At 38.3% G+C, this 21,858-nt stretch overlaps 1 protein-coding gene across 3 annotated transcripts in view; it reads right to left on the bottom strand.

The window, feature by feature from the left end:
- Positions 1-220: 220 nt before the first annotated feature.
- The window catches only part of EPHA4 (EPH receptor A4), a 133,193-nt gene continuing 111,555 nt past the window's right edge, over positions 221-21,858 (bottom strand). The window contains exons 11-18 of one of the 3 annotated variants that reach the window (XR_004955544.1): positions 21,641-21,826; positions 17,801-17,862; positions 17,135-17,344; positions 15,110-15,259; positions 11,474-11,667; positions 7,999-8,154; positions 6,730-7,656; positions 221-2,700 (exon numbers count right to left, since the gene is read on the bottom strand). Coding sequence is in view for 2 of the 3 variants with exons in the window: in XM_016156703.2 (XP_016012189.1) it covers positions 7,542-7,656; positions 7,999-8,154; positions 11,474-11,667; positions 15,110-15,259; positions 17,135-17,344; positions 17,801-17,862; positions 21,641-21,826 (1,073 nt within the window). In the remaining variant the exon portion in view is untranslated. Of the gene's footprint in view, positions 2,701-6,729; positions 7,657-7,969; positions 8,155-11,473; positions 11,668-15,109; positions 15,260-17,134; positions 17,345-17,800; positions 17,863-21,640; positions 21,827-21,858 lie in introns of those variants that run through there. The other 2 variants (XM_016156703.2, XM_016156704.2) reach the window with 2 other exon arrangements.

Below are 21,858 nucleotides of genomic sequence, written 5' to 3'. Positions count from 1 at the left end.
AATAAGATGGATATAGGACCTCACAGAATCTAAGTCGCATTTGCTGACGCATTGTTCTCAAGGGTGAAAACCACTTAGAAGTCAACGCTCTTTATCTTCTAAATAAGTACATTCAATTACAATGCAAGATTTTGTGTTTTAACCAGATGACAACCGCCAATTAATAAATTAATTTTAAACCACCATATATATGGCAAACATTATTGAAGACGCAACTAGATTCCAGGTTTGTATATGGCAACTACTTTATTATTTTCAAATGCAAACTCTTTGCATTTAGTTTGCTATTTTACAATTTTACAAACTAGGTATAAAAGACCATAAATAAATGACATAAGTTATGTGTACCTAAGTTTCATGAAGGGAAGAAATATACCTTGACAAAATTAAAACAAAATAGAAACTCTATGTCTAACTTAAGAGATCATTCAAATTTTGGAACACGTATGAACCAAGCAATTTTCTGTTAATTTCTTTTTCAGTATGAACTAAATTATAATATGCCTTATACATTCTAATTTTAACCACAGTCCTTGCATATTCCAACATACTTGGAGTGATAAAAAAAATAAATGCACTCTTCAGTGTGTATCGATGTTTGATGTTGTTTGGAGAATGTTAAATAAGTGAAAATATTGCTTCTAGAACTTTACTGGTCAGAATTTAAATGTCTTCAGACAAATATTGAGGCTATAAGCGTGTATGGATTAATACACATATCCTTCACAGATTGAATACAAGAGGTCTTAAAACACACACACCAGCAGTGTAGTGAGCACAACCTTTCTTTAAAATAACTTTTTCAAACACACCAGAACATTTTATTCATAATATCGTTAAAAATAATTTGAGGCCAGTGGACACATGGTGAAGCTACTTGATTTGGTGCACGAGATCAGCTTAATGCTTCCAAATGGAAGATCTGAGCTCACTAGGCCAAGACTCACTCGTGGGGCTAGACCCAGCCCGTGATGTTGGCCTCTTGCCCTTACCTCTGTGGAAGGGTGACCTGCTCAGAGATTCGACATCATTTCTTTATACATATTTTTCAGGCATCAATGCATAGGCACATCCCTTTAAAAATATATTAAAGTCCCCAAAAAGGGGTGAATTAACTTTGTCACTCTGGCATAGTTATGAGAATACAATGCCATACACCCTGTCAGAATGCAATAAATATTTACTGATGATTTTCTTTACTTATTCAGCAACATAGGGTTCAGAATCTTGTTTCCCATTTTTCCCTGATTTGATGTTATAGCTTATATAAATGGCCACAGTTTCTGCAGCCATAGCTTAGAATAAGCAAGGCAGCCACTCAGATTATGAAACACGGCAGTATGTTGGCTGGAGTTTGGTATGCACATCATATCAAAACAGAACCTTCAGGTTCTAGTGGACCTCAGATTCTAGTGGGCTGATGCCCTTTTGAGGGCCATCGGCGTTAGCTGTATATTAACTGTAGAACTTTCTATGTAATTGGGAACCTGAAATTGCTTGAGGCCATTTAATCTCAACTATGCTAACCTCAAGAGTCACTGGCATGTATTTTTCTGTGACATTGGGAGACAAAGTATTAATCCAGGACACATCATCTCAAAGCTGACACACGTCTACGCTCATCTCCAAAAGTATATGAATTGCATATATTCGTTCGCATTCAACAAGTCCATTTATGCAGGAAAACGAAGGCTACTTGTATTCCATTTGGGGTTACCAGACAAATTCCATCCCCTTCTCTCTCTCTGTCAAGGAACTGGTGATTCAGATGAGGAGTTCAATCAGAAGTTGTGACTTTGACGATGGGTTATCACTTGAACGGGTTTATATTGTAAAATTACTCCACCACTGAGGTGAAAATGCCTCTGCCCAAAGCTGGAGAAATACTCATTAAGGTTAGTTTGGCAGCTAGAAAACACAGGACGTTTTAACATTTCCGGTTGTCTTTCCAAGGGGAGGAGCATGGCCTCCGGGCCCGCCATCTCGTGTGGCTCTTCATCTCAGAACTGGCGGAAAACCAGAACGCTCCACGTGTCGCATTCCACAACAGTCACAGGCAGTTCTAAGCATGAGGTTATACACGCACACACACATACACATGTGTACACACACGCTCACACCTATGTACACACATCAAAACAGAGAGTCAGCTCATATTTAGTCTAGGAAAAAAAATATATTTATATCACTGCAATGGCACACCCTGGGTAAAACGTTACTTCAGCAATGCATATCATAGGCAGCTCATGGGAACTGGCTTTGTTTCGTGTGGTGGCACCTGACCCGGTGTCCATAGGAAAACCTGTAGCCTTTGGTCACTTGCTGTCACACCAATGCAGCAGTGACATACAAGAATGAAGTATGGAAGTACATATAAATAAAGCCATGAGGAGTTCAGGAACAAGGTTCTGCAGAGCTGGTGCTTCGAGACAGTACATTCCTCAGTGCAACCGGAGAACAGATGCTGAACCTTGAATGCTTGCTGTTTCTTTCACTGGGCAAGGAAGGGGGTCTGCAAATCGCACATTTATCCTTTTCAGGTGCAGATGCTGTTTTGTCAGTGTCTTTGCTCCAGAACTGGCGTAGTAGAAGCAGAAGAAACACAGTTAGACGGAACCGAGGAGGGTGTGTTCTGTTTTCTTCCGTGGGCTTTGTAATCAACAGGAAGGGCTGTGAGGCCAAGATAGCAGAATCTACTCCCTGTGGAGAAAAGAACAAGACTGTAGACAAAACATCAGCCAACATCCCCAGCCAGTTGTCAACCAATATTGCAAGAAAGAATACACGTCTACAGAAGTTGGTAGGGCTCGGTAAGAAGTAGTTCAGGAGGGTAATCATGAATTCTTACTTTGCTCCTCTGAGAAATGACAGCTCTAACAACCAAAAAATAATGTGCACCGGCAGCTTAACTATAATTACTCTGAGGAAAGAAAGTACTATTTGGATTCCTATTACAAGGATGATGACATACAGAGAAGCTAAGCTACCTGCTCATGGTCATAAATTCTGAAGTGGCAAAACTAGGATTAGAACCCCACACAGTCTGAGTCTACAGCAGTGTGCGAGCAGCCTCTCTTTGAAATAAAAATGCTGACTTGTCATGGTGCAGTTGTGTGAGAGGAGACGGGCTCAGAGTTTGTGAAAGGTGGTAAAAGGCAAATTATACTACCATAGAAGCCCAGATACAAGCATCTCCTCTTCCCAATGAGGGAAATTGCGTATTTCAGAAACAAATCTCGAAACATTACAATCTACCAAAAGTCAACAATATGATTGAAAAAAAAAAATGGAAACTAAGAAACTAAAAGTATTAGATGTTTTTCTTAAGAAGAAAGTAACTTCAAAAGAATGGGATTATCTAATTAGAAGAGGAGCAACACACTCTGTCTTTAATGGGCAGAGAAAGAGAACCTGGGGCCATGGGCACAGTGAAACTGGTCTTGGGGAACTGAACCCACCAAGAACTAATCCAACATGGATGCCACATTAGTCTAGAATCCGCCAAGGCTGGTCCAATGCAATGAAATCATGAGGGCTTTTCATTTGTCAATCAACTCAAGCCAAAAGAAGTGACAGATGACTATCGAGACTGCTTCTTGGACTGTATCTCCCATACCACGTTTGACAGTTGGTGGCCTCAAGTGTAGAGCAAGGATTAAGACCAAAGTGCATCTTTACAGACAATTTTGCTTATTGTATTAAACCATCTATTTATTTGCTTATATGTGTACATGTTTATTGATTGTGTGAGGGAGATAAATAAAATTTAGTTTCTTCGATATAGATGCCCATTATTTAAACTTGTAGAAAATACTTTAGTCTATTTGGAGAGAAATAAAAAGTTTCCTTATAAAATAGCCAGATAGAAATCACCCCTTAAGCAATTTAAAATTATAAATGTGAGTAAGGGCTGAACTACCAAGGTCTTGGAGAGGCCACTGGTCAACACCATTCATTGTGATAATTATGAAAAAATGAAAGAAAAGGGATCAGATCTATTTTTCCAACTGTTTCTTCTCTGGAAATCATTAAGTGTATCAAACGTAGTTTTGGAAACCTGAATGTGCAGGGATTCATCAGGCAGATGTGTATTTAGACAAAAGAAAAGGAAATGAATATGACTTTGACACTCCGATGGAGTACAACCAACACATGGATATGCAAACTTTTTGAAGGTGATTTTCTTTTGCTACTAGAATTCCATTCTTAGAGGAGAAAGAGTAGTCTCAAAAACACATTTGTCCCCTTTCAGTCTGCCAAACCCCTTCTTTCCAATGCCTGCATACAAATATGTATTATATAAATATATTTGTAATATTAAGTGGGTTTCTTGGGGACTCAGCAGGAAGGTCAAAAGGATCAGATATTTGAAGTGAGAAGTGTGGGAATGTGAAGATATCAGAATAAGAGTGAAGAAAAATAAACCTTCTTTTCTCCTTTGAATTCAGGCAACTCCTTTATCATGGGGAATTACTGGAACACAGACCAGACAAAGCATGTGGTCTATGTGGGCTCATCAGTAAAAAATGTGACTTTCATCATGATTAAATAAACAAAGCATTGTTCCTTTGAGCCAGTCATGAAGACATCAAAGTGTCCTTTCATTGCAATGGTGTCTTACTAGCACATTTCACTCTTTCCAATTATAAAAAAACTATTTCATGAATTTCAAGGCTAAATAATATAGGAGTATTTTGATAGGTTTACCACTGTTTGTACAGATACACATTACTCCCACATCCTCATAAATCCATATAAAGTAAAGAAGCTTCATCTGTATGGCTCCCTATCACTGAACTTCACGTTGCCTCACTTTTACATGTTGCAATAAAACCTTTGGATTTACAGCTGAAAGCTGGATGAATAACACTTGAGAAACCTTGGAGGAAGAATACATGTCTCTTATGGGATGTTCAGTGCGTCCTACATAAGAGCGTTTCACATCCACTTATGCCATGCGTTATGAAAGGCATTGTTATTACCGTATTGTTATCTTTAATTTACAGTTGGAAAAATTGAGTTATTTAAAAAGAAAATGGGTGAACTTCCCAGTGTTAACATCTCAGTTGGCTTTCGAAGCCATAGCTGCCCGGATGCTAGTGTCTGGGCCACGCCCTAGGAAACATTGTAGGATTCCCATCGCCCTTGCATGGCTCTTCTAAAATATCTAACTTCACGGAAGCAATGGAGTTGACACTCTTACTGCTACTGGATGTTATTTTAGACATTTGGAAAGTCTTTTTTTGTTTGTTTGTTTTTGGCTTTCCCATTGGCCTGCACTCTAACACATGCGTGTGTTAAAACTAAGATCGAGATCAACCCTTGAATGAAGGTTTCATATTCTACCACCTTTCAACCCTTGCCTGGTTATTTCATTTACAGAGATACCTGCTGAGAAGTAACAGCGTAGCACACAGCATTAACTTGTTTAGGATATCTCAGAACTGACATCCTCTCTCTTTTGAAATGTTCTGCAGTGAATATGTTCAATGTTTAGAAAAATACTCAAGTTTTCAGTTGTTGACTTTAAGAAAGCAAAACCCTTCATTATTTGATGCACACGAAGTAACATTCTCTTTTTACTTATAAGGTCATGTCATAATGCTATCTTATTTGAATTAGTCTGTGGAGATTGGAAATAAAATTCTCCACAGCTTTGCTGAAAGAAAAAGAAATTATAAACTTTTTTTAAACGCAAGCATCAAACAAAATAAAACAAAAAAACAAAACATGAAAACCACCTACATTTATCAACTTTTAACATGAATACCTAGAGCTCTTAGACTCTAGCAAAAGTGGTGACAAAACAAAAATTGTTGGAGCAGTTTAAAATACAAATTTCACATTCCTTCTAAACAGAAAAGCTTTTATAGCTAATGTTGCAAAAGGTTTTTACTAAACTGTCATCATTTGACAGCATCGCATTTAACATTCCTTTGCTTTATCTAAAATAGCTTTCAGGATAAAACCAAGGGGGCAAGAGGGAGAGAAGGTCATTAAAATCAGCCAAGTTGTTTAAAAGTTAAAAAAGTTAAAATTTGTCTAGTCAAAAAAGTTAGGCTCCCAGCTTCTAAAAATGAACAAAGTCATTTATTTTACATGTTTCAAGAAGCGAGTTCCAGGATTACAATAGAAGCATCTTAAAGGTAATGGGCAAGCAGCATTGTTTTTTAATAGGTTGCTTTTTGATAATGAAAAGGTCAAGGTGAATTCCAAGTTTCACCATTGACATCTAGGTAAATCCTCCCTGGCTGATACTGTTTGGAGCAGGACACACAATGAGACTAATGGAATAGACCCTCTAGTACTTCTCAACTAAAGCGAACTCTCCAATGAATGGGGCACGTACATGACCCGACGATGTTCCAGTTTACTATCTGGCACCCAGAAGATGCTCAGTAAATATCTATGTCGTGAATGAAAGGCAACAAAGGGCAAGAGGAACCTTGTGTAAGAGAAAGCACAGGATAGAGTGGTCCAGCCTCTCAAACCACACTGTGTGCAGTTTTTATTTCACTTCTTCCTGGAAGAACAGTGGAGGAGCTATATTCATTTTGGTCTCTACTCCCAATTGTAAAGAGAGGACTGAAGTCTTGAAAAAAAAACCCAAACTACCTGATAGACGTGAAAAAATGTTTACTGCTCAGTGCTTCAAGTATAATCAGGTTTGTTTTATTTTTTTTTAAGTTTTCCTTGGAGAAAGATTCATTGCTGGTTCTTTTGCCTTACCTTGGAGATTTGTGTTTGTTTCTTTAGAGCAGGAAAGTGTGAAAGTTCCTTACTCAAGATTGTCAGAGTCCACCATCCACATCAGGTAGCGATGATAAGTTCATAGAGTTCCAAATAAGCCTTTACATGGCACAGCCTCATGCCCAAAGAAACAGACCTCATGTGTCCAGTTAGGGGGTATGGTGTTGGGTTTTACTATTATTACTATCATTATTTTAAATCCACTCTCCTTTTTTTCCCAGCCCCTCATGCCATCATAATCCATCGGCCGTCCTCAGCACTGAAGATTTTTTTCCCACGGTACCAACCAAGCCTTAAAAGCTACAACCGAGTCCTTCGCAAACGTTTCTGGGCATGGTCTTCATTCCAGTGAAAGAAAGATGACTGTGATTTATGTCACAAACGAAATACTATGGTTGTAATTCCAAGCGGAGAGAGGATCAAGGATGTCTCAGACAAGCTCAATGTCCGGCAGCAAGTAACAGCATCAAAATTCAGAGGTGGTGTCCTATTTATACGGGTATATGTATTTTACAAACGGATGATGATGGGAGTACTTCCGAGAAACAATTTGTTCCAGATTTAATTCGAATGACAGTGGTCATTTCTGTAAGCCCCACGGTTTCAGCCATCTGTACACCAAGCAATGCTGCAGATATATATATATATATATGTTTTTGTTGTTGTTGTTGTTGTTGTTGTTGTTTTAATTTCAGAGGGCGAAGACGAAGTAAAAAAAGTGCAGTTCTTCAATTAAAGTGCATGGATGAGGTAAACTAATTTCAAGAGTTTTGAGTTCATTCAGTACTGGCTCAGACAGGAACCATTCTGCCATGTATCTGCTGCATTTGGGTTCTCATTGCCTGGACACTGCTCAAAATCTTATTCTGGTGTGTGACCGCTGTGATGCCGATTCGTGCCAGGTCACTGTATATAAAGGGAACAAAAGAGAGAGAGAGAAAGAGAAAACATTAGCAGGGCCGAGAATCTCTTTCTCGAGCTTCATGCAGACACACGTTTGAATCAGCCACAATTCATACAGCACAACAAGGCAGGTGTATTAAAATGTTTAATTAAGCAATTTAATGCAACAATGTAGGTGCTTTATAGAGGCTGTGTAAAATTATACTCAATTAAAATGAAAGGCATTCCAGTTTGCTCTTTTTTTTTTTTTTTTAATGGGTAGGATGATTATGCAGCTCAAAGCGAAAAAGAAAAATACTATTAAATCTAGATTTACCCTTTCGTGTTACATCGCTGAGTACTTACTCCTGGTTCATGTGCACTACAGCCTCTAGTGTGGTATAACCAGCAGCTGTGAAATTATCCTTATACCGGTCCATTTTAATGGCCTGAAGCCAGTCGCCCACAGATACCACGGCAGAGAATTCGGGGGAGCTTGGATCCAACAAGGCAGTGTTGGGTCTGGAAACGGAACAAGTAAGTGTAGACAGGATTATCAGTGAGACAGCAAGACTCAGAGAACTCAGATCGCCTGAGACAGGCAAGAGAAACTGAAACACCAGGACAGGCTTTAGATGGAATACCCATCATCAAATGTCATCATGTGACTTTTTTTTTTTTTTGCCCCTAATTTTGCAAAGCTTCTAAAGCATATATCAGTCATCCCGTTCATTCTTAATTTCATGTCCTGCATTTGTGAACCTCTTAGTGCATTAGTTCTTTTAAACCCCGTAGTCTGGGGTAAAGATTGGGGGAACCCTCGTGGCTGAAATTGATTCAGTCTTTGCAGAAAGAGTCCAGTCCCTGCCAACACTGAATGGTACAGAATTTAGTTCAGCAACTATGGAAACCCTAGTGAAGTATGAGTAAGGAAAACTGTGAGCTTGCGACCTGCCAGACTTGACGGGAATGGAGAAAGCAGCAAGAGTTCAAGTCCAGCGTGCTTCCAGCCAGCTTTGCAGGCAGTCTCAGGGCATTCGAACAAGTCTGGGACAGCAGGGAGTTAATCCCCTCTTTAATCAACCCATGCCTGACTAGCACGTGTGCCAAGCCTGGCAGGAAGAATGGCCACTTTGATCACTGTTTGGACTGTGGAATGTGCTTCTCGTATTCCCTTGCTGGGGCTCCTAACTAATCATTTCAGCAAAATCTGAGCACTTCTTATTAACTTATTTATTAGTTTACGCATTTCTCAGGCCAGGTGTTTTATATTAGGGCATTGTTAAGACTGACGATAGTTCAAAGCAGGAATTCTGCCATTCTTCATAATATTGATAAGTAATAAATCACCTATTAATGGAAAATATTTAGTAAAAGAATTATAGGCATCTTATCATCAAAATACCTAATAATCACAAGTAGACATCAACAGGGTATTTTTTGTCATCCTTATTAAAATCACCTGTATAGCATCACTACTACTTAAATTATATTTTCTTAAAGTTTACTTTTCTTTAGAAATTATGGAATGAGGTTTACCTTAACATTTTAACCTGATTTTCATCCTGAAACTATGTTACTTGAATACACACATTTAAATCAGAAGTATACCATCACTACTGAATTTCAAGCAAAAAACAATTCTTTTCTTGTAAAAACAAAATTAAGTCAATATAATGCCTTGATTCATTTCCAATACTACAGAATTAATCCAATTCCATTTTTTCATTTTAATTTTTACCTGTTATTTTCATTTGCATAACTTCTTTTTTATATAAATATTTTAACAAAGACTTATTTTATCAATCAGTTTTGTCCCCAAGTAATACCTTGCCTTTGTAACCTTTCTTTTATATCCATTGTTTCAGTTTTATCCAATTTTCTAAGTAAAATTCTGCAGATTTTTATGGCAAGAATAATAAAGATTTAATTCCATTGCCAATTTTGAGTACATAACAAGTATTAAGCAATAGTGTTGAACGTTTACCAATTCAAATATTCATTATTAAATAGCTACCAAACAGTGCGCATTGACTTAACTGTAAGCCAAGAACATTAATAGGCAACATGTGGACTGAGAAGGTCAAAATGACCTTAGGATGAAAATATCTTCACTCCATATCAATGAACTCTAAGAGATAGTTTCAAGGTTGTTCTGGAAACTTTTGTGCTCTTTGTCGAACATCATGACATTTGCTGAATTTTGTGCTTAGTCACAAAATTCATATCATATCATGTTACGTCGCACCTCATTATCAGCAAGCGGTGATAATCATCAAAGCTATTTATTTAAGTACCATCAGTGAAGAAAAAAACTAGAATTGAAAAATGGGTATCCAATAACTCAATTTGTTCTGCACATCAGTGCTAAGCACGTATTACATGTGATATTAGTAGCTGAATAGTTTAAGCTAGAAGGAGAAGCACCAAGAACTGGCCTTTGTATCCTTAGACAAAACCCGTGGGATCTGGAGCTGGAGATGTAAAAGCTGGAACTTTACCTTGGAATAGAAGAAGCTGCCTATACAGAAAGCAGGACTAAGAGTCATCTATTTTCACCCTCTCAGTGAACAGAAAAACAAAAACTGGCCCAGAAACATTAGATTTTTATTTTTTTCTTTTTTAGGTCACATAGGTACCAAATGGCAAAATTCAGTGCGATGCTATTTCAAAAGAACTTGATCAGTAAGCTCTTTGTACAGTGGCCAAATCCTAAGGGAGCTGAAAGCCTAAAAGAGAATAGAAGGCATCACTGCTATTTGCTCCAAATTCTTTTATTTTTTTTTTTTATGTATTGTAATAATAAGTATAGTCTTTCTTGTCTATGATCTTTAGGCTAAGTTTTCTAGGGCAAGACAAGAGGATAACATCATAGCATTGGCCAAGACGGAAAGGGTTTGGATATCTTAGGAAAAATGTCCTCTTGTTTTTAGTGAGGGTCAAGATGAAAGAAACATCTTTAAGATGAGCAGATTTGGAGACAAGTAGATGTCCCAGCTTGTGCAGGCTTAAGTCACTTGGTCTTATTGTGTCTGCTTCTGAAATCATTTAACTGCTAAGGATGGTCTGTATCCTTTCTGAGGAAGCTTGCATATAGATATCCTGAAACTCAAACCAATAAAGCTCAGCCTCCAAGCAGAAAAGTTCCTATTGAAATATAGAACTTGCAGTATCTTTATTTTCTTTCTGGACCAATACACTTCTTAATTTTGCTCTTTCCAATGAAATAATAACTGCCTCTTTCACAAGTAGCTCAATAGCTTTAATTTTTGAAACCCTCTCAAACATTCATTCAACTGCTTGCTTTGTGACTTGATCAGTTTCTGTCTTGGTCCTATTTCCTTCTACTCTTGAAAGACTCAGAAAAGAGAAACTTTAAGAACTGAAACCTAATGAATCTCTTGCTACAATTAACACTTTATAAGTCAGCTTGAAATTGCAATGCATAAAGAGCTGAGCTTTATTTTTTACTAACCCAATGTTCCTTTCCTTTTTTCAAAATATAGTATATAGTAACCTGAACGTCTTCCAAAAGTACATATCATCCCTCTTCCTAAATTTTTAGGTCCAGCATCAAAAATGAGTACCTTAGTTATTTCTTTTTTCTTTTCTTTTTTAAAATTGTTTTTATTCCTGCTATTTGAGGCCAGACAAGTATTTAGCTCTTCAAAATGGTGAATAGAACTATCATAAATACTCCAGTAATTGAGAAAGAAACCACCCAGGTTGCAGAGAGCTGGGAAGTGACCTGAGTAAAAGGCAGAAATTAATGTGAGTCACCACTCACCCGCCATCTTTAACATATCCTTTTGTATATCACTGTTAAGTAGGTGTGGCTCACCTGGAGTTCTCAGTGCCTGTCCTCTTCAAGCTGTTGGGGTTGCGGATGAGTTTGTCCAACATGTTGACAATCTGCCCAAACTTAGGCCTGTCACTTCTCTCCTTCTGCCAGCAGTCCAGCATCAGCTGGTGGAGCGCAATGGGGCAGTCCATTGGAGGGGGCAGCCGATAGCCTTCCTCAATCGCTTTAATCACCTATCGAAGAAAACAAAATGGTATGTTAAGCTGCCAGACAAGCTATTGTTAGAGATTCACCTTCCAGATAGCCAAATACCCTGTACAGCAAAGCTGTCAGCAAGCTTGAGGATAGAAACAGCTCCAATTCATTTACAGAAGCCAGAGCTAGACCTGAGCATCACTGGCAACAGATCAGGCAAGCTAGCCGTTGCTACGAGGTGTTCTCAAATGGCAGACGAGGCCGACCTGAAACTCTAAAGTGAAGATGCATCCACGTTCCAAAGTGATTGACTCAATCAGATCAACAACATGGTGTTGGCCTTACCTTCAGAAATCACATGGCAATGACCCTCCTCATTGCGTTATCCAGCATTAGCTAAACACTCTTAGCAAAAGAGACTCTAACCTAGAGTTAAAGACCTTCACTAGAAAGCATGAATAGTTGCCTCCAAAATGGAATTCCCTTTGCATCCTCCCAATCCAGAAGACACTACCTCTCTCTGACATAGCACACTCTTCGACCCCATGCCAAGACATTTTTTACTTTTGGAAGACCAAAATATAACAGCATATAAATTCTGTATCTCTGTCTTGGTCTCAGTTGGCTGTCAATTGACCCCTTAAAGATGTGAGTAGATTAAAAAAACCTGTTAGACATTTTTTTTTTTTTTTTACTTAAAATGTATATTTTAATGGGGACCCTTACATATCTAAGGAAAGAACTTATAATAGTAGACGGTAATTGTCTTACTGCCCACAGTGGTCTCCCTGACTAATAACACATACATAAATCATTCAAAAGTCTTTCTTCTAATTCTAATTTTTCTAATCTGTCTTCAGAGATATTACAGTATTTTTCTTATTAACTTTTCTCTAAACCTCCCTTCTTCGTGGCATAAATCCCAGTAATGCAATATGGTATGACTCATGTCAAATTTAAAGAGGGGAATTACTTCATAATTTCTTGGCTGCTCATAAGCTTTGTTTATGGGTATGCTATTAAATTCTGGAGGTGCTTTTGCTTATTTAGGAATTTTTTTAAAGTTGTTTTTGTTTTAAATCAGTCCCCCCCACCCACCCACCAAAATGATAACTGCTAGTGAAATAACCAGTGGCTGCAGGCATCTCAGTGACCACGCTGGATTCACCCTGAGGTGAGTCTATTTACTAATCAACCTTGGCCTTCAGTGGAACATGGTCATATTCTGCATCCGGTCTAGTGGGGTCCAGTTTCTAGGCACCAGCATGACTATAGTCTTTTTAACCAGCGCACTGTTGCAGTTTAACCATCATCTTGTGATTTATTAAGCCTTTTGATCCTTTTTCTCCCATATATTTTTGCCAACATCTTGTTGTATTGGTATTTATTTAGTTCTAAAGTCAACTTCTATATGCTATCTTACTGAACATTATTCTATTTATTTCTGGCAATTACATTAGGTTAGCTTGGTCCTCTAGCTTTCTTTTATCTTTCCAGGTGCATGGTGCTGACTCTAGACTCGATGAAAACATTTCGCATTGAATTGATGAGAATGCAAGCAACATCGAGCTAACGCCAGGGAAACACAATTTGTTATAAACCCTCGGACTGCTTAATACTCTTTCATTAGCTCTCTATCCACTGCCAGCTTGGAAGAAGGCTTTTGGGTTAACGAAGCATATTTTCTCAGTTTACTGCTGAATGTTTTAGAGGGCAGAGGATTAAAACCAACAAAAAACTTGGTAAATTTGACATATTTTCAACAGTTACTTTGACTCATTCACTATATGCCAAATGAATTCCACTCATGAAAGTAACACTTTCTATTGATTCTTGTTCTATGCAGAATCCAACACAGAGACAAATACACAGGAATGATAGATCCATATTATTGGTGGGAGACAAATGGCTTTAGATGCTTTTTTTATGGATAAAGCCAGACAATTTAAAATTTGAAGCAACAAAAATTGTTTTCCTATAACATAGAAACTGTCAAAACTACGAGTCTGAAAATATTTAGGGCAGGGAAACTAACAAAATCTTAAGATAATTTGCTGTTACGGGCTTTTGGCCGTGACTCTCAACTAAAATAAAGGAAAGTTTAAATATGATATAATAAATAAGTAAATATAAGTGCTACTTGATCATTTAGGTTATGTGTCTTTGACCCTCTGAAAGTGTCTAACCTGAGACCAGATGTTGCTATAGGAAAAGTCCTGGAAGGTGTTTGTGTAGCATAATGACATCGAAGAATAGATTCCACACCAGTCACACGCCTCGTCTGTTTCCAGCCTGTAATTACCTATCAGTTATGCTAGCCGCTGTCTTTCTTTCCATCTGCTATGAAGTTTCCTTTCAATTTACAGATAATCCGATGTCACCCTCACCATTCCTCTAAATCTATCAGGGAATTCTTTTTGCCCCACTAGACACAGTGTGCAGTAACTTCTCTATCGCTTTGAACATTTTTTTTAATTGATAAGGTAATCAGCACCCCGTTTCTTAAGCGCACCTGCTTCTTCAATGAACTGTCAAGACTTTTCGACTTCCTATTTCAGGATATGGCTGATGGTCAGGTAACAGGTCACATCAGAGAGAAGGTTTTAAAGGAAGACTTTTCCTAAAATATCATTTTTATTGATACCTGAACACCACGCCTTTGTAAAAGTCTATGGTAATATTCTACTTCATACATATAAACATTTTAAAAGCTCAAAGAGTGGCCATTTTATTGTGCTCTGATTTCCAACCCTTCCAGAACTAACAAAAACTTTTTGAGAATTAGCTAATAAGGGTTCTAGGAAGACCCCTGGGTCTAGTTTTTTTTTTTTTTTTTTCCTTTCCTTTCCTTTCTCACTGGAGATGTTTGTAATTAAATTCTATTACTCTGGAATCTTATTAGTGTCATTATTGAATGCTTTTCTGAAATTGCAGGCATTGTGGATACTCCCTTACGAAGTAGTCCAGATGGTACATTTAAAGGGATGTGCATAATTTACAAAGGGTCATTTAGTGAAGCTTTATTTTAGAGTCCTCAAGGGGCAAGCTCTAATTACAACTCTGTCAGCTTTAAAATATTCACTAGTTTTCTTCCAATAAACCTTTCATGTCGATTTTATCACATGTGAAATGTGTTTTTCATAGAGCCTTGCGTTTCTTAAAATTCAAATTTAATTTTGTTTCGGTATGAGTTTAAAAGTTAACTCATTAAAACTAATTAAAAATACTATCCCGTGTCACTAATCTATGCATCTATCTACATCTATCTAGCTACTCTATCTCCCATACTATATCACTTAAACTGTGTAATTTGTGTCCTTGAAATCCACAACCATAAGGTTTAATTACATAACTAGACACATTTGTATTATGAACCTTGGGTTTAATGTGTCATTTCAAGCTCAATGCTTACTCCATCTTACCCTAATAAAAAACTTTCTGAATCTCAATGAAAATATATTTCAGAACATAAACACTTACGTCTTGATTGGACATATCCCAATAGGGTCTCTCTCCATACGACATCACTTCCCACATAACGATCCCATAGCTCCATACATCACTTGCTGATGTGAATTTACGATAGGCAATGGCTTCTGGCGCAGTCCACCGGATAGGAATCTTGCCACCCTACAAATGTTCGAGCCATAAGTTATTCCCTAAGTACATTACTGATGTGCCGTTTTAGTTTCTGAATGTTGTTACTGTTTGCCAGGAAGGACGACAGCATTCCTGAGCTAGCTCTCCAAACAATAATAAGAGACTTGTTTATTTTCTATAGTCTTCCAGGTAGAGACAGTTTTCCTCAGATGTTTTCTTTAGTCACAGGGAAGTGAACCAGTAATCTTTTAAATTAATTTTTAAAAGCCTAACTTATCTGAGCTATGCTTCAGGCACTATTGCAGAAGAAAAGGAATCTCAGGTTTTATAAAATACATGTTAGCCACGGTATATCAATGGATGTACAGTTGATATTCCTTTTGACTTCTTGTTGAATTCTTTCAGCCAACAGCACAAAGGCAACATTTAAAATTGCTTCTAAAATCACAAACTAAAAAGTGAAATACAAAAATTTCTATCCATCACGCTTCATCCTACTCTTATATATCATGAGAAATATGACCAATACAGCTAGAAGATAATATAGAAAATACGCAATTATAATACCAGAAGCCAGAGCCATTACTGACTTTAATAAAATGAGGGCAAGACTTTGGTTATCATTTAATTATTTAAAAAACCTGCAAAAATGATAAAGCAATTTGACTATTACTCAGGATGTTTAAAATTCTTTTTCCTCCTCAAATGTCTTTTGTTTAATTATGTTTACATGCAAGGTGTTTTTAATTGAGTTTCAAATGTACTAGGGTTCCGTCAGGGGAAATTAATTCAACTTGAATTCAGACCCTTAAGCTGTTCAAGAGGACATCATTTAAAAGTTCTTTGCTTTCTCAGGGCATTGTACAGGACAATAAATTGTACTGGAAACTGTACTGATTCAATGCAGTTTCCTCTGAAAACCCAGTGTATCACATTTATACTTATATATAGGGAAGAAATTTGTGCTGCCTTCTGGCTTGCTTAAATATTTAGCTAAGGTTTTATCTATGTAAATGTAACATTCTAGAAGCCTCCTTTAACTTTCCTCTCTCCAGTTACTGGGACAAAATAAAAGATCGTCAGCATTCACAAAGATGTATTCTTTCCTAAATGAATGGACTTGGAATTCAAAAAAAGATATGCATAAGAATCAGAATTAGAGCCAAAGAAATGGAACACTAGAAGAAATAATAATAATAATAATAATAACCTAACGGGGGGGGGGGGACCCCCTCCAACGCTTAAGATTGCAGATGCAAAATGAGCTTTAAACAGCTGGTAACTGTCTGTTTCATGTTGATTTTAACAGTGTCAGCCCTAATGGCCAATAACTTTTATGATTCTGTGTTTATTCCATCAGTATCTCACATTCAGAAGGTCCAGCTAAGATAGCATAGCCATTAACTGGATACTGATAACTCTTAACTGTGCCTTAATCCTGGCTTATCTACCAGTAGTAAAATGAAGGCCATTAGATACTGGAAAACCTTGGACAGTATAAATGTTTTATAAATGCTGTATATATACTCTCAGAGTCGGCAGCCAACCAAACAGAAACGTTGCTCTGTCTTATTTAAACAAGGAAGGATTGAAGGAAGGAAGGAAGGAAGGAAGGAAGGAAGGAAGGAAGGAAGGAAGGAAGGAAGGAAGGAAGGAAAGGGAGAGAGAAAGGAAGGGAGAACGGGTGAGAGGGAGGAAGGTAAGAAGAAAAATTAAATGTAAAAAAATACAATAAGTGAAGCACTACTTTGTGGCTTTGTAACATGGTCGCACATCCAGAGGCTATTTCAAAGAGCTCTGAAGGATGAATAAACTTGTAAAATCACAAAAAGCTGCAACATCAAAGTGAGAAGTGAGGAACAGTTTCATCAAAGCTAAAACCCAGCGCCTGCACACCCTCCTTACCCGTGTGGTATAAGCTGCTTCCGGATCATCCTCGAGCACCCGGGACATGCCGAAATCAGACACTTTGCAGACCAAGTTGCTATTTACCAGAATATTTCGTGCAGCCAGATCTCGATGCACATAGCTCATATCAGATAAATACTTCATCCCAGACCCAATGCCACGAAGCATGCCCACCAACTGAATGACTGTAAATCTGCCATCGTTCTTCTATACGGGAAAAGTGTGAGAAACAATCCCATTAGCATTAGGCCAAATTAACTTTCACCAAGCATTTACTACTTGGATCTCTTTTGATATCTGTATCCGGTATGCAATCAAACTCAACATTATTTCCTGGCTTTTTTAACCAAAGTCAGTAATTCACTAGCAAAGTGAGTGTATCTTAGAAGCTGGGTTTGCTTCCTGTATTTGATGGAAATTATCCAACTATAATGAATCTATGGCTCAAACAGCCCCATAATACAAGAATAAATCATATACAACTCTCATCGAACATGGATTATTAAATAGTCTTTAAAAGTCACATCATTCTCTATTTCTCCTCTTCTTCCTTTGCCCCATTAAAAACAAGCCATGGATACCACCAAGCAAAGTGGTACAAGGAGTCTGTTAGAGTCTTCCAGATACCAGAATTCATGGGTTTAATATAAAGTAGTCACATACCCTGAGGAATGCATCCAACGAGCCATTCTCCATGTACTCTGTTATGATCATTACTGGTTTACCTAGAGTTTTCAGAAAGAAAAACACAAACCCTTGATGAACACTGCAGTTAATGAGATCAAAATGGGCTTTGCACAATTTTACTGCCAAGACACCTGTCTTGTGCGATCTAATTTAATTAAAACAAGCCAAGCTTATGCCTCAGCTGTGGGGAGCTAGGAATGAAATATTAAAAAGACAAGTAGGTTTAAATTCCATCTGGAAGGTTAACCCTTTGGGTGGCTTGTTGACAAGGTTCTTAACTAAAGTGGCCTCTGGTATCCAGGGAACACATGAATGGATAATTGCTCTCTCAAGCAAAAAGAGAAGAAGACAAATGGGCAGTCCTGTTTAACAGCAAAAAAAAAAAAAAAAAAAAAAAAAAATCTTTAGGATAATTAATTTATTTGTCCCCAGAAGAGCCACGTGTGCAATGCTAAAGAAATCAATGGACAGAAAAACTTTTTTACTTATTTGGAGAAAGTCAAGTTTCAGGACACAGTGGCGATGCTGGATACCGCCTTGCTCAGACACATCTTCCAGCTCAAGCATGCATCCTATTAACTAACTTCTTTCCCCTGATCTCGCTCAGATTAGGGGCTATAGCCTTTCTTTCCCTTTTTCCTTTCTATAGATAAGCTTATTCCCTTTGTTTCCTTAAGCCACCATCCTCAGCAGCAACAACAAAATCACAGAAAAGGTTTATCAAATGATTGCATCCTAGAGAGCAGTTTGAATTCAATACTAGAACATTCTTGCTCCCTCCCACCTTCTTTTTTTGAGGGAAAAGAAATAAAAATGATTTTTAGGTTTGAGGGAAGAGGGAGAAATAACACTTTTATTATTATTATTATTATTAGTTTTCTTTCTAAAGACCTCAGGAAGAGGAAGTAAGAACCATTCTTTAGTTTCTTAATCTCTGGTAATGGACTCAAGGTCTGAAATTTTTTCTTTCTAATAGGGATTTGTGGGAGGGGGTGAGAGCAGGGTTGGGGCATAAATCCTCAATATTTTCCTAAGGGAAGGGTTAGAGCAAAGAGAACATAAAAGATTTCTTAGGAGGAAAATAAAATGTTAGTCTGATGATAAATCAAAAATATTCACACTCTCATTGCTGTGATTGTGGACAGTTTGGACTTAGGGCAAATGGGCTGGGATATGTCATGCTAAAAAGCCCTCAAAATTCTTCTAAACTAATATACTTTCCACTCAGAGCCTTTATAGCATAGACGCTGGTACGGGGGGAAAAAGGAAGTATCTTTGTTTCAGAGGCAAAAATGTGGAAAAGCATAAGTTTTCTACTTCAACATAGTCCAATTTATCGATTTGTCTTTTTCATTGTGTTTCTTGGTGTCCTGTCTAAGAAATCTTTCCGAAGCAAAAATTTTTCATTTGACACCAATACCCTGGAGATTTGGTTTTTAAGTGATGAATGAAAACTAGCAGAAAATGCAAGAATCTTGATGTAGACCAAAGGATGAGTCAAACCACTCCCAGCCTCTCCCCTTGGCTGTTGGGAGTGGTCCCCAAACACCTCTCTGTCCTCTATCAACATAAATAGGAAGACACTCTTAGTGCTTAGATTCATTTACCCTCCACATCTGTGACCACAGTCTTCTGACAGAACAAATGCATCTAAATGAGTTTTAATTAACCTGCCTCAGTCAAAAGATACTTTGTCAACTAACGAGAAAGGGGGACTCTCTTGGCGGTGCATTATCGCCTACTACCATTTCCCCAGATCCTGGGGAGATGCAGAAGAAGAGAGCAAAAGATGTGAAAGACAGCGGGTGGGAGAGAGAATGCAGTCTCCCCGTCGATTTAAAAAGTTACTCGAGCAAATGCCGGTAATGAATTCATACTCTCCCACCCCACCTTTTCACCCTCGTTCCGCCCTAGTCTGAAGGTTGGCGCCATCTCCACGATTTTTCTACATTCCTTTTTCTGTGTATTAACAATATCCATTTGTGAGCATCTTTATGAGCTCTACAAGAGAAATAAAGGTAAGCATCTCCACAAGCAGAGGGGCTTATGGAACAGACCCAGGCTGAGCTCGTGGGTGGAGGCGGTGCCTTCTCTGGAACAGGCAGGGATGCGGTGGGGAGAGAACGATGGGGGAAGGGGACAGCTCCGCTGGTGGAAGATTTAAATCATTTTAATTCAGTGACAACTGCATTATGCAAATGCACCCAGTCGTTTATAACAGTTACAGCTATAATAGCTATGGGTTTTAGAGGCACGCTGGGACTTTAACACAAAGATCCCCTGTTTCTTCTCTCTTCTACAGAGGTGCTGTGAAAATCACTGTCTGCAGCAGGAAAAACACCCCAAGTTGAACAGAGCCTCCTTTTGAGAAACTGGAACTGCAGAAGTATTTAAACGGAATGTTATCTTTAATTAAGTAGTGAAGGACTCCGGGCAGCCCCGAAGGCCATAGGCAACAGAAAAATATCCTGTCTGTAAAACTAATCTTAAAAAGCAAATAGAGCTATTCTATGCTAATTATAGCCTTCACCCTGGGTGGAAAAATTACATATCCTTAGCACCAAAGGTTTTTTTTGAAGGATTCTGAAGATAGGAAAAGATATACTTCTTAAGACATAATAACACCAGTTAACACTTAAGAGTGGTTTTTGGTTTGTTTATTTGTTTGTTTGTTTTTTGCCAAGGATTATGCTAAATAATTTGGAGGTACCTCTGAGCTTAAAAATTTAAACGTTTGGACCTTGCCCCACCTGCTGAATCAAACCTCTGATGGTGAAGTTCAGAAAATTTTAACAAGTTTTCCAGAATTCTGATGTACATTTAAGTATGAGGACCTCAGACCTAGGGTTTACTCCCTATTTTCTCTTCTTAAAGATTTTGTACCCTCGTGTCCTACTTGCCCTCTTCCCCAGACCTGATATCCAATATTTTCTCTTTAACCTGCCCATCCCTGCTTCTCATCACGCACTGGAGCAGCCACTCTGCACATGCTGATTGAGGATGCTCTCTATTGGCACCTCAAATCAAGTAAGAGGCTCTTTGGCTTTCCTGGAGACATAGCCTCAGGCTTACAAGATCCTTGACTTGTAGTAACTGCAGTAGGTATGACAGCTCCTGGAACGGAGCCATTTTCAGTAATGACCACTTCAGCTGTACTATCCATGTGGCACTTTATAAGTTGGTCTTAGCCAGGCTTACATATGCATTCGGGGTTTGCTTTGCAAAAGACATCTGTTGAGCTGTGTTGTATTTTAACTGCAGCGTGGTTCACAGGTTCAGCGAATGCTAACGGACTCAAAAAGGCAAGTTCCACCAGGTGTTACTGTAAAGAGGTGTTGAACTGCAACAGCCATAAATCAGGCAGAGCAGACAAGCACATCCCCCAGTATAATAAAGATTCCCAAGATCTCCCTGCTACATCTGGAACCGAAGCTTCTAGCACAAGGTGCGGTGAGGTTTTGTTGTGTTTTATATGAAAAGTACTTAAAATTTATTTTGCTTACCATCTGCTTGCGCCTACCCTGTGACAATCAGTTGGGTCTAGCAATGATTTGAATGAAAGATGGCGAGGCATCCCACAAATCTGAAATGTTAATTTTCCTAAAATCTCACGCAAGATGCCTCGGAAAGAGGGCATCAGCTTAAACCACGGACCCATTCGCAGCTGACTACAAGATTAATGACTTGTCCGGCACTGACTTCCTCCTATTAGCAATCAGTGGGTCTGCTCCATCTGTCATTTCCCTGGAAAGAAAATGTGTGTTTAATTTGCCAGTAACTTCTAACTTGGCTTTGTAATGGCAGTGACCCACGTACATTTGGTGACGACGCCTTCCAAGTGAATTATATTCGGGTGGTCAAACTGTCCCATGATGCTGGCCTCACTCAGAAAGTCTCTCCTCTGTTTGTCTGTATAACCAGCTTTCAGCGTCTTGATGGCCACACAGATCTCTCTCTTGCCAGGCACTTTGAGACGCCCACTGCAGACTTCACCAAACTCACCTTTGGGAGGGAAACAGAATTGACTATGGACC

The sequence above is a fragment of the Rousettus aegyptiacus genome, unplaced genomic scaffold (assembly GCF_014176215.1).
Source record: "Rousettus aegyptiacus isolate mRouAeg1 unplaced genomic scaffold, mRouAeg1.p scaffold_m13_p_2, whole genome shotgun sequence".
NCBI classification, from domain to species: domain Eukaryota; kingdom Metazoa; phylum Chordata; class Mammalia; order Chiroptera; family Pteropodidae; genus Rousettus; species Rousettus aegyptiacus.
This window is presented reverse-complemented; position numbering and strand designations above follow the sequence as displayed.